The sequence below is a fragment of the Balaenoptera acutorostrata genome, chromosome 4, assembly GCF_949987535.1.
Source record: "Balaenoptera acutorostrata chromosome 4, mBalAcu1.1, whole genome shotgun sequence".
Taxonomy (NCBI): domain Eukaryota; kingdom Metazoa; phylum Chordata; class Mammalia; order Artiodactyla; family Balaenopteridae; genus Balaenoptera; species Balaenoptera acutorostrata.
The window spans coordinates 92389349-92406519 of record NC_080067.1 but is presented as its reverse complement, the minus strand read 5'-3'; the positions used below and the strand labels follow the sequence as shown (position 1 = coordinate 92406519).

The 17171-nt window shown below is 37.0% G+C and overlaps 1 protein-coding gene across 1 annotated transcript in view; it reads right to left on the bottom strand.

Moving 5' to 3' along the window:
• Positions 1-17171, bottom strand: part of SLC9C1 (solute carrier family 9 member C1) — a 97041-nt gene that overhangs the window by 28880 nt on the left and 50990 nt on the right. The window contains 3 exon segments of the mRNA XM_057544936.1: positions 2415-2610; positions 11335-11454; positions 14775-14869. Coding sequence (XP_057400919.1) covers positions 2415-2610; positions 11335-11454; positions 14775-14869 — 411 coding nt within the window.

The window sequence follows — 17171 nt, the reverse complement described above, 5'->3', positions numbered from 1 at the left end:
TCTGCTCACATTTGGCAGGGCTGAGGAAATTCAGTGTCTGAATCTAGGGAGCAGAAGACCAGATCCTGGTCTTGTGAGGTCCTGCTCAAGGCACCATTCAGCTACTGTAGATGTCTCATTTCCTTCTTACTGAAACAGAGTATAGGTTAGATCATTCTCTTAGGAACTTGAAAGAACTGGTATAAACAGTAAGACTTTATCCAGATACCAAGTATTCAGAAACATGAAGGAGTTTTTCGGAGGTCAATAGAATACAGCCACAGGAGAGGAAGAGCTTGGTATGAAAGGATAGTGTAGCCTTCAAAGGAAGAGGGGTTTGTTAAATATAAGGTTGTTAAAGAATGGTTAGAAATTCAGGTAATGGAAGCCTCCAGCACTCAGATATAGAAGAGTGATTACCCTTCCTCTGAGAAAGTTTCAAAAGATCCATTACTCTAATAGGTTGAGGAGTGTTTTGGGAAAAGTTTGAAAATACAAGAAGGAAAGTTTAAGGCAGAATTGTGTATTAGAAAGAACACAAACTTTGAGGGATTGGATCCCAACTCTACTATCATTAGCTATGTGACTTTAAACAGCTTCTCAGAGACTCAGGTCCCTCATCTGTAAAATGCAAGACATAATACATTAAAGGGTTAACTTAAGGATTTGAAATGTTATAATTGCAATGATAGCTGGTACCTTAGTGATCATTTATTATTGTTATTAACATAATGAATATTTTAATAGGCATAGTACAAAGGGGGCAGAACTGAACTTGTGTAGAAAAGACAGCAAAGAAAATGATAAGTGAAGGCAAGCTTGTAAATTGGGCAGTGAAGATGTATCCTGAGTTAAATAGAAGGGAGAGACAAGAACAGGATTGCACATTTGGGAGTATCCTCTTAGCTATGAAGTGTAGCGATGTCTCTGCAGTCCTGTTCTGCTCTCTTAAGTGGACCTGATTGAAGGAGCTATGGCTATGCACAGTTGTGACAGCAGCTTAAACTTGGCAAAGTACAAAGACCACAGAGCTAGAGGGATTGTTATCTCTCATTTAGGCCAACCCTGATATTTTATAGCAGAAGAAACTGAGGTTGGGAAAAGTTTAGTGACTTGGTGAACAGCTAACTGTTTGTCAGAGAAAACCCAAACCAGAGCCAAGTCTGCTGCATCCCAGCTCAGTGTTCTTTCCACTATGGTACATATTAAGTGATTTTAGGGAACACTTTACTCTCACCCTCACCCTGGTATTAACCCTAACCCGAATTGCTTTATTTCTTCTTAATTATGTGACATCTCCTATGGTCGTTACAACTAATTGGAATTTATTACATACAATGTGATTGAATGTGAAGCCATTCCCCTCACCACCCCCAAGCACAGCTCTGCAGTAGCATTTTAATTTTCCAGTAATGATTTGAGATTTCATCCACTTTGTTTGAATGTCATATATAATTCTTCTATTTAAATCATCTGGCTAAAAATATTTTATATTACAACTTGATCCATATGACACAATACTATTACCAGTTTGTGGACCCATCAGTACATTTCCATCATTTAACAGCTACCTTTATACTGGATTTAAAAAATCAAATTATGAAATGTTTTTCAAGTATAAATGAATTTCTATCAATCTACTTATCCATCTGTTTATCTATCTAGTATAAAAACAGTAAAATGGGACTTCCCTAGTGGTGCAGTGGTTAAGAATCCACCTGCCAATTCAGGGGACACAGGTTCAAACCCTGGTCCGGGAAGGTCCCACATGCCATGGAGCAACTAAACCCATGCCCACAACTACTGAGCCCACATGCCACAAGTACTGAAGCCTGTGTACCTAGAGCCCGTGTTCCGCAACAAGAGAAGCCACCGAAATGAGAAGCCCGCGCACTGCAACGAAGAGTAGCCCCCGCTCGTCACAACTAGGGAAACCTGGTGCACAGCAAAGAAGACCCAAAGCAGTCAAAAATAAGGAAAGAAAGAAAGAAAGAAAGAAAGAAAGAAAGAAAGAAAGAAAGGAAGGATGAAGGAAGAAAGGAAGGAAGGAAGAAAGAAAGAGAAAGAAAGAAAGAAAGAAAAAAATCTTCCATTAAAAAAAAAATAATAATAAAATGAACATCCAGGTGCTGACCTCTCTGCTAAGTTAAAGAACTTCGCCAATACCTTTGTAACTCACTCTGCATCCCTTTGACACACACTAATTAAAAATTTGCAAATACAAAATCAATCCTTAAAGTATGAATATTTTCTGTAGTCACCCTAAAATCACCTTTAAAAAATAGATTTGTTTGAGGAGTGAGGGAGAATTTTATACACTCCTTTGGAAAACTGTCTGTAGCTAGTGTTGGAAAATGAAATTAGGAAATCTCCCTGTTAGACATATCACACACAAACACACACAAGCACACACACAAAATCACATTTTAGCTTACCTTAAGTAGTGCCTCCATAATATAAAATGCAAGAAAAGAGTAGTTAGCATATGTTAATTCAAGCTCATAGATATCGTTTAGCACAGATATCCAAGAAATTATAATAGGAAACATATTCATTAGTATCACAAGGTATCCGACATACTCAAATTCATCAGTAAATACTATTTTATGGCATACACGAAGAAAGCAATGTCTGTAAAAAAAAAAAGAGATAGTTATATCTGATAAAATAATTACACTGAATTAATTTCAATATATGCTCAGTTCTGTTCTAATCATCAATAGCTACAAAGCCCAGCTTAATTCTGAGAAGTAGTTGTCACTACCATACACTTTCTGGCATCCTACTTCAGATACTTTCCTTTAATTTCTTCCTCTGCTAAATGTCTTCAGGCTGGTTTCCCCTCTTTCTTTCTCACTTTCCTCACCTCCCATTCATTTTTACTTATACTTTTAGTAGAAATACTTCAGATCATGAGACAGGGATAATTCAAACTGGAAATATTAAAAAAAAAAAAAAAGCAAATCTCTCCCACCTTCTAATAATTCCACTTCTCAGAGATGGCTAGTATTACCAGTTTGAATATTTTTCCAATATTTTTGTTTATATAATCATATTTATAAATACAAAAGGAATTATATCATACATATTGTTCTGTAACCTGTTTTATTTCTCTCTTAGCAACGGATCATGAGCATTTTTCCTTGTCAAGGCATATAATCTGGAACAAATCCCAGCATGTGTGGTAGTGGGACAGGTTAGGTTGCATTTTATCAAAAACTTTAAGTTAACATACATGCTTTGAAAAATTATTTTTATACCGAGTATGCTAGTCAGTAGAATTGTGGGTGAAATGATTTACTTAATGTATTTTTAATTTTATTTTTAAATTATTCAACTAGTATAATAATGCATTATTATTGCTAAAACTCAAATGAAATTGTTAATCAAATTATTGACTGAAGTGTGGGTAAGTGCTGGATTTACTTCGCTATTCTTAGAGGTAGATCCGTGTTACACAGGACCTGAAATTTTACAATTTGGAGCCCTATTTAAGGAAAAGAAGATGAAATTATGAATACATCTATGATGCTGCCATCAAACTGCAAAAATCCTCCAAGGCCTCAGGCAGTGCCAGTGTGAGGGAGGAGCCATAGAGTGTAAGTTTTGTTAAGTTTATGGTAACACTGCCACTGCCCTTCTCAGCCCTCTCTCCAGACTGTTTTTCTTTTCTCTCTATTTTAAAAAAAATGCAGCCATATTGAGGTATAACTGACATAAAAAATTGTAGATATTGAAAGTGTACATCATATGTACATGTATATGTATATGTACAATACAATGTATATACATATACATTGTGAAAGGAATCCCCCCATCTAGTTGATTAACATATCCATCACCTCATATAACTCTTTTTTGGGGGTGTGACCATTTAAGTTCTACTCTCTAGCAAATTTCAGTTATAAAGTACAGTGTTCTCAATTATAGTCACCATGTCTTACATTAGATCTTCAGGCATCATTCACCTTATAGCTGAAAGTTTGTAACCTTTTATCAATCCCTATTTCCCCAAACCCTCAGCTCTGGTTTCTACTCTCTGTTTCTATGAGTTGACTATTTTTTTTTTAATGAATGAATGAATTAATTTATTTTTGGCTGTGTTGGGTCTTTGCTGCAGTGCATGGGCTTCTCATTGTGGTGGCTTCTCTTGTTTGTAGAGCATGGGGTCTAGGCACGCAGGCTTCAGTCGTTGCAGCATGCAGGCTCAGTAGTTGCGGCACACAGGCTTAGTTGCTCCACAGCATGTGGGATCTTCCTGGACCACGGCTTGAACCCATGTCCCCTGCACTGGCAGATGGATTCTTAACCACTGCACCACCAGGGAAGTCCCTATGAGTTGACTTTTTAAAATCTATTATTTTATTTTATTTCATTTTTTTCATTTTACTTATTTTTAGAGTTAGCATATAAGTGATACCATGCAGTATTTGTCTTTCTCAGTCTGGATTATACTTAGCATAATGCTCTCAAGATCCAACCATGTTGTCACAAATGCAGGAATTCCTTCTTTCTCGTGGTTGAATAATACTCCATTGTATTTTCTTTATCCATTCATCCACTGATGGACGCTTAGGTTATTTTTTTTTTAAACATCTTTATTGGAGTATAATTGCTTTACAATGGTGTGTTAGTTTCTGCTTTATAACAAAGTGAATCAGTTATACATATACATACGTTCCCATATCTCTTCCCTCTTGCTTAGTTTATTTTTATATCTTAACTATTGTGAATAATGCTACTGTGAAATGGGAGTGCAAATATCTCTTCGATATCTTGTTTTTATTTCTTTTGGATATATACTCAGAAGTGGGATTGCTAGATCATGTGGTAGTTCCATTTTTAATTTTTTGAGGAGACTCCATACTGTTTTCCATAGTGGCTGCATCAATTTAAGAGATAAGAGAATGTGAAATGAACAAAGAACTATAAAGTAGCAAGAAAACAATTATCAAATGGCAATAGTAAATCCATACCTATCTACTGATGATTTTCAGTAGTGGTATGCTTAGATTCCTTTCTCTTTATCTTTTGTGTATCTACTATTGTTTTTTTGCTTTGTGGTTACCATGAGGCTTACATAAGACATATTTATATTTATAACAGTCTATTTTAAGATAAACTTAACTTTGAATGCATACTAAAATCTTTACATTTTTACTCCTCCTCTCCACATTTTATGTTTTTGAGGTTACAATTTACATCTTTTTACCTTGTGTATCCATTAACAAATTATTGTAGTTAAGTTATTTTTAGTACTTCTGTCTTTTAACCTTCATACTAGATTTATAAGTGACTTACTCACCATTATTACAACATTAGAGTACTCTGAATTTTACTATATATTTATTTACTTATGAAATTTATACTTTGATATGTTTTCCTGTTATTAATAAATTCCCTTTCATTTTAGCTTGAAGAAGTCCATTTTAACATTTCTTGTAAGGCTGGTCTTGAGGGTGCTGAATTCCTTAGCTTTTGCTTGCCTGGAAAAACTCATTATCTCTTCTTCAATTCTGAATAATTTTGCTGGGTAGAGAATTCTTGGTTGGTAGTTTTTTTGTTTTTTTTTTCTTTCAGTACTTTGAGTATATCATGCTACTCTCTTCTGACCTACAAAGCTTCTGCTGAAAAATATGCTGACAGCCTTATTGGTGTGTGTGTGTCCCTTGTATATAACAAGTTGTTTTTCTCTTGCTGCTTTTAATATTTTCTCCTTGTCTTTAACTTTTGACAATTTAATTACCTAATGTGTCTTGGTGTGGGTCTCTTTGGATTAATCATATTTGGAAATTTCTGAGTTTCCTGGATCTAGATGTCTGTTTCTTTCCCTATGTAAAGAAAGTTTCCAGCCATTATTTCTTTGAATAAGTTTGCTGCCCCTTTCTTTCTCTCTTCTCCTTCTGGGACCCCTATAATGTAAATACTGGTCCACCTGATGGTGTCCCATGAGTCACTATCTTCACTCCTTTTCATTCTTTTTTTTCCCCCTCAGATTGGATGAATTCTGCTGCCTTGTCTTTGAGTTTGCTTATCTTTTTTCTGCTTGATTTAGTCTGCTGTTAAACTCCTCTATTGAATGTTTCAGCTCAGTTATTCTTCAACCCTGTGATTTCTGTTTGGGACATTTTTATATTTTTTATCTCTGTTAAATTTTTCCCTTTGTTTATACATTCTTCTTCTGACCCTAGTGAGCATCTTTGATCTCTCTAACAGATAAATCACTCTAACAGATCTCTTTAAGAGATAAATCACTTATCTAAATTTCATTAAGGTGTTTCTGGAGTTTTATTCCGTTCTTTTGTTTAGAACATATTCCTCTGTTTCTTCATTTTCCTTCATGCTCTGTGTTGGTTTCTGCACGTTAGATAAAACAGCCACCTCTTTCGGTCTTGATGGAGTGGTCTTGTGTAGATAAACCTTATCATTCAGCCTAGCCTGAGCTCTTGGTTGTCTCTCAAACCTTTGTGATTGTCCAAGCTGCCTTATTTGCTCTTAGTGGCTCCCAGTAGTTGAGGATGTGCCAAGACCTGTTTGTGTCCCATTGTGGAGAGTATCATTCATCACCTAGATGCAAGCTGATTGGAACTGGACTCCTCAGGTAGCAGCTTTTGAGGTATGCAAATAGACTTCTTTCAGGGAAAGACTGGGAGATGGGTATTTCTATCTGCTCCATCTGCACTGAGCCCTGGGGCTGTAGCCCATTAAGAAGTGTTTCTCTGTTTGCTACAGTCCTGTGGGTCCTAAAATACAAGCCCCCTTGGCCACTAGAGCCAGGCAATCAAGAGGTGTGTCCTTTGTGTGGCAGCCACAAAAGCCAGGGTGCCAAATTTTGCACAAGCTCCTTCCAAGGAGACAACATCCTCATGAACCTATTAAGAACTGTTTCTTTGTCTGCTCTAGTCTTGTGTATTTTGTGGTTATAAGCCCCATTAGATTTCAGAACTAGGTATTTTGGGGGCCCATCCCCTAGGGTGAAGTCTTAAAAGTTGGGGTGCTAGATATTGGGCTCAAACCCTTTGCTTCTCGGGAGAGACTGGGAGCTGTGTGTTCCCTTCCGATTGTATGTCTGTGCCAGGGGGTGAGTTTTATGGTGAAAGTGTGTCTCAGCCTTTCCTACCTGTTTCAAAGTAGGTATTTTCTCATTAGCCTGATGTGTAGGAGTTGCTCAGATAGTTTCTGGATTTTTTTCAAGGAGAACTCATCCATGTTTAGCTGTAGATTTTGTGTGTCCTTGGAAGGAATTGGGTTCAGGAGCCTCAATGCCGCCATCTTGGATCAGAGCACAGACTGCTTTTTAAAATTTCTTCCAGCAATAAAATCACATCTGGCACAGCATTACACTTGAGGTTACCTTTTGCTTAAATTGATAATTGACTATAATCTGACTTGTTTATGTCAGATAGATAAATTAAAGGGGATATGATGGGAATTACTTACAATTCCTTTAAATCTTTAATGTTGCTGTTAGTTTTTAAACTCCTTCTGGAATGCTATATTGCTTCTTATTACTATTTTGGCCAAGGGTTCCACTTGGTCACTTGGCCATTTCTGCCATGATTCTTACAATATAGGTCAACAAGACAATGTGAGTGTTCAGCTAGACACTAAGTATATTCATTCCAATTATACATTTAGGGACTTTTAGGGAAATAACCACACAGTGGACCTGGTAGACTTCTATGAGACAGACTGGGTCAGAAACTCCATAAATTATCTGGCCTAAAAGCTCCCAGTTTAACTTGAGGAACACAATAGTATTTCAAGCCTTTGGTATCAGTATCATTTAAAATGCCATAACCCAAAGTCCTAAAAGAGTCTGAGTATTTTCTTTTCCCAATGCACAGGAACTCTGGTAAAATGATTAAATGTCCATTTGAGAGAAGATTGAGGAAATATTTATCCTACATATGTGTGGTGTTGTTGCAGTTCTTTCTCAAGGACTCTGGTTCTGAGAATTGACTTAGCTATCTTGCAGTAATTGACTTCATCCCTTTGCTCAACAGCTCTCCCTTTCTATCTTTAGAAAAGTCAAGTAATACCATAGTTAACTGTTTGTCTATATTGTCTTTTAATATACAATATTTGTTACCCATCCTTAGGTCAAACACTCTGACTGCTACTCCAGGTTTGCTGTCCACAAAATAAAGTATGCCCACCTTGCTTCTGACATTTAAGTGTTGCCATCTGTCTTCTGCCATTCCCATTTCCTTTTGATACTAGAGAGACCAGTTCCACAGCAGACTTAATGATGGTTAACCATGTCCTGCAGAGGACATCTATCATTGAGTTTCTCACTGTTGCCTTGGTGAAGGGAAATATCCTCTGTTCTTTCCCAGGGAACAAGATCATGAGGTTGGTTCTTCATTCTAATATAATAAATCTAGTTAAACATTCCACTTTTATCATCTGTACTTCATTTATTGTAGGTTATTGGCCTGGTCAAGCTTCAAAGAACTATCTCAGGGATATAATAGCACCAGCTCCAAGTGTCCTAGATAGAATGTTGAATCCTGAATTATCATGGATAAAACCTCTGTGCCAATAAATTTCTCCCCAATCTGGCCTTATGTTGCAGCCCTCTGGTCCCATATCCTCAAGATTCATCCCCTTATATGTTCTACTAGTATTTGCTGATGTCAGGTCCTGTAATTCTGTCAGCTGACAAGTTGTAGTCTCCTAAAGCAGTCACTATATTTCCCCCTCCAGCTGTGTTGAGACCTGACCTGGATAATTACCTTGGAAACAATGAAAAGGTGGTAGAAGTTATTATATATATTTTCCATGTTATATAATTTATATATAAATTATATAGTTTTTCATTTTCATTATATAAATCTTCTTTTGGTGATTGGCCTTGTTCATGTTTGTGATTCCATCACTTACTAATTTCAACATTTCATTAATACTTATAGTCCATATTGGATAATCTTAATAACTGAAGTCTTAGGGATATAAATCTGCTGCTGTTATTTCTGCTGATTCACTCTCACGATTATTTGTTTCCTTCTGTGTTTGTTCATCTTTGATAGTGACTTCGTCCACTGGTTAGAGAACTCAATTTTTATTTAGCACTTAGCAATAAATGCTAACATTTAAGTGCTTACTTAGTGCTAGTCTCTGGACTAAGTGCTTCTACACACGCTATTTATGTAATCTTTACAACAATCCCATAATGTAGGCAGAGGTGAACCCAACTAGCATATACTAGTACTTACTATGTGCCAGTTATTTTGCCAAATGCTTTACATATATCAGTCTCCAGAATATGACATAGATATTACTTTATCCATTTTTCAAATGAGAAAGCTGAGACCTGTAAAACTTATCCAGCTAATAAATGATAAAGACTAGGATTCTAAACTAAGCCATCTGACTCCAGAATCTGTACTACCTACTGTGAGATGAACGATACGTAAGAGACAGCCTAAAATGTAGATTGACTATAAATCCTAGTTTTTCAAATCTCCATTTCTTTGTTACATCAACAGAAATAAGTACTCAGAAAGTTGTAGCTTAAGTCACTATTGAATGCTTTAAAAGAACCATAGTACAAAAATATCCATTTGGTATTTACTGATACTCCTATTGAGAAGAGGGAGACCTCTCTTGAATCTACGAAAAGAAATAAAAGACATCCCAGTTGGAAAGGAAAAAGTAAAATTATCTCTATCCCTAGGTGATATGCTCTTAAATACAGAAAATCCTAGAGAATTCACAAAAAACAACTAGAGCTAATAAATGAATTCAGCAAAGCTTCAAGATACAAGATCAATATACAGAAATAACTTGTATTTCTATACACTAGAAATAAACACTACAAAAATGAAATCAGGAACACAATTTTATTTGAAATAGCATAAAAATACTTAGGATTAAATTTTACCAAAGACATGTACACTGAAAACTATAAGACATTCCTAACAGGAATTAAAGAAGATCTAAATAAATGAAAAGACATCCCATGTTCATGAATCAGAAAGTTTAATATTTTAAGACAGTAATACTACTCAAAGCAATTTACAAACTAAATGTAATCCCTATGAAAATCTCAATGACATTTTTTATGTGCATAAATAGACAAGCTAATCCTAAAATTCATATGGAATTGCAAGGAACCCTGAATAGCTATACCAATCTTGAAAAAGAAAAGTAAAATGGATGGACTCACATTTCCTGATTTCATAATTATCTAGCAGATGTGGAAAACAATTTGGTGTTTCCTCAAGAAATTAAATACATTAATTAAATTAAATAAATTTTATTTTCATATGATCCAGCAGTTTTACTCCTAGGTGCATACCCAAAAGATGGAAAGCAGGAATTCAAACAAATACATGTACATAAATGTTCACAGCAGCACTGTTTACAATAGCCAAAAGGTGAGAACAACTCAAATACCCATCAACCGATGAATGGATAAAGAAAATACAGCACGTCTGTACAATGGACTATTATTCAGCCATAAGAAGAAATAAAGTATTCATACATGCTACAAAGTAGATGAACTTATGCTACAGTTACATGCTACAATGTGAAAGAAACATTATGCTGAGTGAAAGAATCCAGAAACTGACTTACTTCACCCTGTATGACAGACTCTAGGTCCATCCACCTCACTACAAATAACTCAGTTTCGTTTCCTTTTATGGCTGAGTAATATTCCATTGTATATATGTGCCACATCTTCTTTATCCATTCATCTGTCGATGGACACTTAGGTTGCTTCCAGGGTGGGATAGGGAGGGTGGAAAGGAGGGAGACGCAAGAGGGAAGAGATATGGGGATATATATATATATGTATAGCTGATTCACTTCTTTATAAAGCAGAAACTAACACACCATTGTAAAGCAATTATACTCCAATAAAGATGTTAAAAAAAAAAAGAATCCAGAAACAGAAGGCTATATGTTGTATGATTCTATCTATATAATACATTTGGAATAGGTAAATTCATAGAGACAGAAAGCAGACTAGTGCTATCCAGGAGCTGGGGGGAAGAGAGAATGGGGAGTGACTGCTTAATGGGTACTGGATTTACATTTGGGGCAATGAAAATGCTGTGGAATTTGACAGAGGAGATGGTTGCCCAACGTGAATATACTAAATAACACTGAATGGTACACTTAAAAATGGTTAACGTTTAATCTTGTATGAAATTTACCTTTATAATAAAAGTTATTACACTACATCTTTTTTTCTTTAAGTAACTTTTTGTATGTATATAAGTAATTTAGTTGTAAACCAACTCAAAATATTTTACAAAGTAGTCAGGATATAAATTTTTAAAAATAAATAAAAGGAAATTTCAAATGATTATAATAGCATTTCTAGTAAAGTTTAAAAGCACTTACCTTGATGGGATCCCTTTTTCCTTTTTCGTATTATACACCCAATTGAGCAATACTTTTCTAGTAAAGACAAGAATTTTTTTGCTTTCAGAATAATTCTTTATTGTCTCAGCACTCATATATCTAAAAAAAAAAAAAAAAAGAAGAACCTTTAAACATGCTTTAAAAGTTTTGAGATAAGTTTAATGCAGTATTGTCAGGAGTCAGGAAAACTATTTTGTCCAGTGACGACAGGAAATGAGACACTTTCATGGGCATAGGTCCAAGTCATGAAGATGTAGATAAAGGTGAATATATAATTATGAACTTAGATTGTGGGGCTCATCATTAAACAGAGAGTAAAAAAAAAAAAAATTGGAGATAAATGGTTCAAAATAGAGAAGTCAAGTTTCAGGGAGAGAAAGCATACCATGATTCAAATATTTGGGATTCAAATATATGTGGGTTTTTGTGTTTGATCCTCCATTATCTGGATGGCAGTGAACAAATTACCTTATTAACCTGTTTGCTCTCAGAATGGAAGTAAAAGTACTTACGTCAGCCTGGGAAACTTAAATGAGAAAGCATATATGAGGCATCCAGCCCAACTCACACATTCGCTCATCTCTTTTCTTGCACCTTCTGGGCAAGCAATCAGGGAGTTTATGGGGAAAATACAAGTGGTGAAGTGAAAGAGTAAAAATGGTTACTTGGAGAAGTTGGTGCTCATAAACCCCCAAAAGACATTTGCCCCAAGTTGCCTGTAGGTTTCTTCTGGGTTTTTTGTTGAGACAGTTCAGATCTATGTGCTATCATTTGGTCTTGCTCAGCAAATTCCCTTGGTTTTATGAGGAACTTACCTGCTGCTGGCCAGATACTTACACTAACCATTTTTAAGTGTCTTCATCAGAAGGAGGATGGGGTTCCATCCCTGGATCTGAGGCCCTACCTTAAAATGCAGCTTAATGGAAGGGCATTGGTGACTTAAGTTCAAAGGTGGACCTTGTTCTTCCTATGGATTATGATGTTCTCACCCTAAAATTTGGGCAATTTCTCTGTTACAGGGATACTGATATAATTAAAAAGAAGGAAGTTATTCCATTCTCTGTGATTCAGTATAATAATGTGGTAATTACACAGAAAATCATGAATGTTTATATGACTTGATTCATTTCTGATTTTTAAAATATTTGATCGAGCACCTTTTATGCTTGATAAATGCATGGGGTAAACCATAAATACTGGTCTCTGCCCTCAAGATCCAGAAGACTAGTGGAGTAAAAAATGCAAACAACAGTTGCAGTTAAGTGTAGTTAAGTGTTCTGCAGAGACAATAAGAGGACACTCTGGACCCACAAAGAGGGGTGTTGAATATAGTCTTGGGGAATCAGGAAACCTTCCTGAAGGAATTAATGTCTAAGCTAAGACTTGATCATTTCACAAGTTCCTATGAATCCTAAAATTCTGTGATATCAATGTGTGTGATATTTTACAGGCCAAATTATTGTGTTTTTTGGGCTCCTGAGTCCCTATTTTATATCAACATGTTCACTGTTTAGACCTGATTTAGGAAAAGAGTATGATCTCTCTAACTGGATAGTGAGGTAGGATAGCTTTGAATCCGTGCTCTATAATTCATTAGTTAAATAACCCTGGGTAACTTATTTAATCTCTCTGTGCCCCACTTTCCCCACCTGCAAAATAAAGATAATAATAGCACTTATAGGATTTTTATGACATTGAATGGGTAATACATGTAATATGTTTAAAACTGTGTCTGACACAAGACAATAAATATGAGCTCTATTCTAAGTATTGCTTCTTAGGCAATTACGCAGGCACTTAGCACAGGTCCTCGTACCTCTATTTAACCCCCTACTGTTGTTATCTTTAGACTTGTTTTCTTGCTGCAGGGTACCCAACAGGAGGGGCTATGGATAGGAATGATCAGCCGATGGTGAAATCAACTCCAAGGCAACACTGCAAAGCAGCAAGCACTGAGCACAAGTGTAGTTAAGAGAAAGTTCTCCTCTGATCTGAACACCATTTCACTGATCTTGATATTCCCCAGTGCTGGCATATAGTTTTGCACACATTAGTATTCAATATTTATCTCTTGCATGTATGAATGAAAATGTAATAAACGTTTCAAAATTTGCCTTTGTTGCGCACTCTGAGTCCTTTCAAACCTTAAACCCATTTACTCTGGGTCCTCAGAGGCATACGTTGCTTCTGCCTTCGTGGGTTTTTAGAGGAAAAATCAAGGAGGTGGGCTGAATTGCTCTATATAGGTACTGTTTTACATGTATTCTACATATGTTAACCTCTCCTGGACAATGCAGTGATACTACTTTTCAGCATGCCATTTGTTCATTCATTTAAAAACTTCCGCTGTACATAGTGCATCTGTCTTTAAAGTATGAATCATATTGTTTTAAATTGATCACATCTGCCCAGGCTTCTCCCTCTACTTCATTAACACCGCTCAGGTCCCCTAAGCATCTGAGGGCCCTAGAGCCAGAGGGCAGGTGGAGGACTTGTACCATATATGGAAAGATAATGTCATAATGATTTGCATGGCTAGGCTTGAAATTAAAACTCTTAGACTCTTTGAAAATCTGTACTCACACTTCAGTGAGAGCATGCTCCAGTGTCAGGCTGCTTCTCTTCCCACACACAGCTTTATCTCTCACTGTACCTCAAGCCGGTGCATGTGAGTGGACACCAGGCCGGCACGTGTCTTAGGTTTTGAGGGGTGCACACCGAGGGCCCAGTTTGCTTGTAAGATCATGACATAAGGGAAAAGGCCCAAGCAATCCTAGAAATAAGCTTAGGAGCACTTGAGCAGGAAATTTTGGTGTCCGTGGTACCAGAAGTGAGATCTAGAACAAGAAGGTATGTCTGGGTTTTGGGTGGTCACTGTCGCAACTGCACTGCAGTTTAACTCGTCCCTCTGCCCAGTCATACATCCTTCATCCTTTCACTCCACAGGGGATGATCTGAGGGTACTCCCTAGCATGTTGACTTTGAGGAACTCATTGCTGACTCTGGAGGCTTGCATCTAAAGAAATCATTACGAGTATATCAGGAGAGGATGTGCATTGGGAAGATATGCCTGGAAGGACTAAGGAAGTCTTTGACCTCAGTGAGGTATCTGAGTAGCCTAGAAGGAGGAGTGGTTTACCACAGCTTAGCTTTGCAAGGGTGGGCAAAAGGAGAAAAGGAAGAGCATCTCAGTCAGAAGCAGCAGCTGGTTCAAATGCACAGAGGTGTGAATGAGTGGAGCAAGTTTGGGAAACTGGAAGCAGGTGATTTGGCCTGGTTGTGGGCTGGAGAGCAGGCAGTGGCTTGCACACATAATACTGGATGATCTCAAGTTACCGGACAAAAGCGAGAAACTCATTTGCACAATTTCCTAAATGCAGTGGCTTAGGATGGAAGCTTTCTCCTGAAAATATACTTACTCTCCTTTCTCACCAAAGCTTCCTGCTGCACCTACCAGCACCTGGACTGCGCTCTGGGACAGAGTCTCATTCCTGTATTGTCTCTGGTAGCTTGCCTAAAAGAAATGTTGAATCAAATCATTCCATAATATGGGTAACAGGGACAATGTATTATTTTCTTTATGGAAAAATAATCTGTGAGAAAGAAGTCAAAATCTCCAAATAATCTAGTATCTTTATATTAAAAAAATTTTTTTTTCTACAGAGTCCAGACCATGAGGTCAGTGCAGAAGGTAGGTCTGAGTTTTGGGTGGAATGAAAATGGTTATGCAGGAAACTAGGTTCCTCTAGATGTTAATTAGGTTTTCAAAAATAAGCGGAGTTCTGTGGCCAAATAAGTGTGGGAACTGTTGCAAACTATCCCCATCTTAAAAGTTTATAATGCATATTAGAATATTAAAGACTCTGAGAAATTCTACAGTAAGGGATTCTGATTTATATCTTTATTTAATTCTACTTCCCCAAAATTTTTTTTAAAATTATTTATTTATTTATTTATGGCTGTGTTGGGTCTTCGTTTCTGTGCGAGGGCTTTCTCTAGTTGCGGCAAGTGGGGGCCACTCTTCATCGCGGTGCGCGGGCCTCTCACTATCGCGGCCTCTCTTGTTGCGGAGCACAGGCTCCAGACGCGCAGGCTCAGTAGTTGTGGCTCACGGGCCCAGTTGCTCCGCGGCATGTGGGATCTTCCCAGACCAGGGCTCGAACCTGTGTCCCCTGCATTGGCAGGCAGATTCTCAACCACTGCGCCACCAGGGAAGCCCTCCCCAAATATTTTGACAACAGAACTCTCTTGTCTCCAATCTATTCCCAGCATGAAATGAACTGCTCCTGTGGTGCAGAACACAGACATTCATTCATTCAGTCCATATACTGAGATCCCAACTCGGCTTCTGTGTGCTGAACATTGTTGGGAATCAACTTCCTAAATTGGGATGTGTGATATGACTAAAGATTCCTGGTTCCATAGGAGACATTCTGTCTGCACAATTATTTATGGACATTGAAACATGGTTTTGCTCTTGGGAGATCCTAGAAAGGGACAGAACTAAATTTAAGGATGAAAGGTCAAAAGGTTATTTGTCAGTAATGAAAGGAATTCAATAGAGTATCATTTTCTCCTTAAACTTCATTAAAATACTTGCAAAATAATGTAAAATTAAAATATTTTCAGTATCCTCAAAGATAAACACTGTAGTTTGTGGGGAAAATAAGAAAGCTGAAAGTCATATGGAGCTCATGAAAGCTTAGTGACACAAATGACAAAGCAGTTAGATACTAGAAAAATGTTAACTCTTAAATGATCCTTCACACCAAAATGTAAGAAGAATTTAGAGAATGGTTGATTCCTAACAATAACTGCCGTCTCTGAGCTCTCTAATATACTATTGAATTAACATAATAATTCATGTTTTACAGAAAATTATTTAATTCTTGCAACAGCTTTATGAGGAAGGTATACGAATCTGCATAGATGAGAAGATGAGGCTCCTCAGGGAGTTCAGCAGTTTTCTCAAGATCACATTGGAAACTCAGTTCTTTCTGAATTTAAAGCCTGCCTCTCTTTCCCCCCATTATGTTGTGCTGCTCTCCTGTGCCACTGTCTTACCATGCTGTGCTTCCTCTTCTTTCTTTTTTTAATTAGTTAATTTATTTGTCTTCTCTGGGTCTTAGTTGCCTCACGCAGAATCATCGTTGCCGCGTGTGGGTTCTTCCTTGTGGCATGAGAGATCTTTAGTTGCGGCATGCATGCGGGATCTCGTTCCCTGACCAGGGATCAAACCTGGGCCCCCTGCATTGGGAGCGTGGAGTCTTAACCACTGGACCACTAGGGAAGTCCCCCTCTTCTAACATACAGTAGGGGAGGAGATATTGCTCCCGTTAACAAGAGCTGGCTGAGATTTAAATAAAAACTCTCAGAACTTTGAAAACTGCAATAACCAATTAATACTGTTGGGAACAGTGAACATTAGCATTGAGATTGCAGAAATCAAATCAATAAGCTAAGATACATGTGAAAATATGTCTAGAACAAAGAAAGATTAAAAATATACGAGGTGAGATGAAGATCTGGAGAATAGAACAGAGAGATCCAATATACTTTGAAAAATAGGATTTCTGGATTAAGACCTAACACACAGCACAAAATCAACGAAGATATAATAGTAGAAAAAAAAACATTTAAGGCAATAAATCAAAAAGGTACAGGAAGTATATATTGCAGAAAACGTAAGCTATCATGAGTGGAAGGAATCTAAGAGGTCACTCAGGTAGCATAATTTCCCCTTTTACAGATGGGGAGAATAACAACTTAAAAGAATATGTTCTGAGTCACATATCATATTAATAATAAAAGCAAGA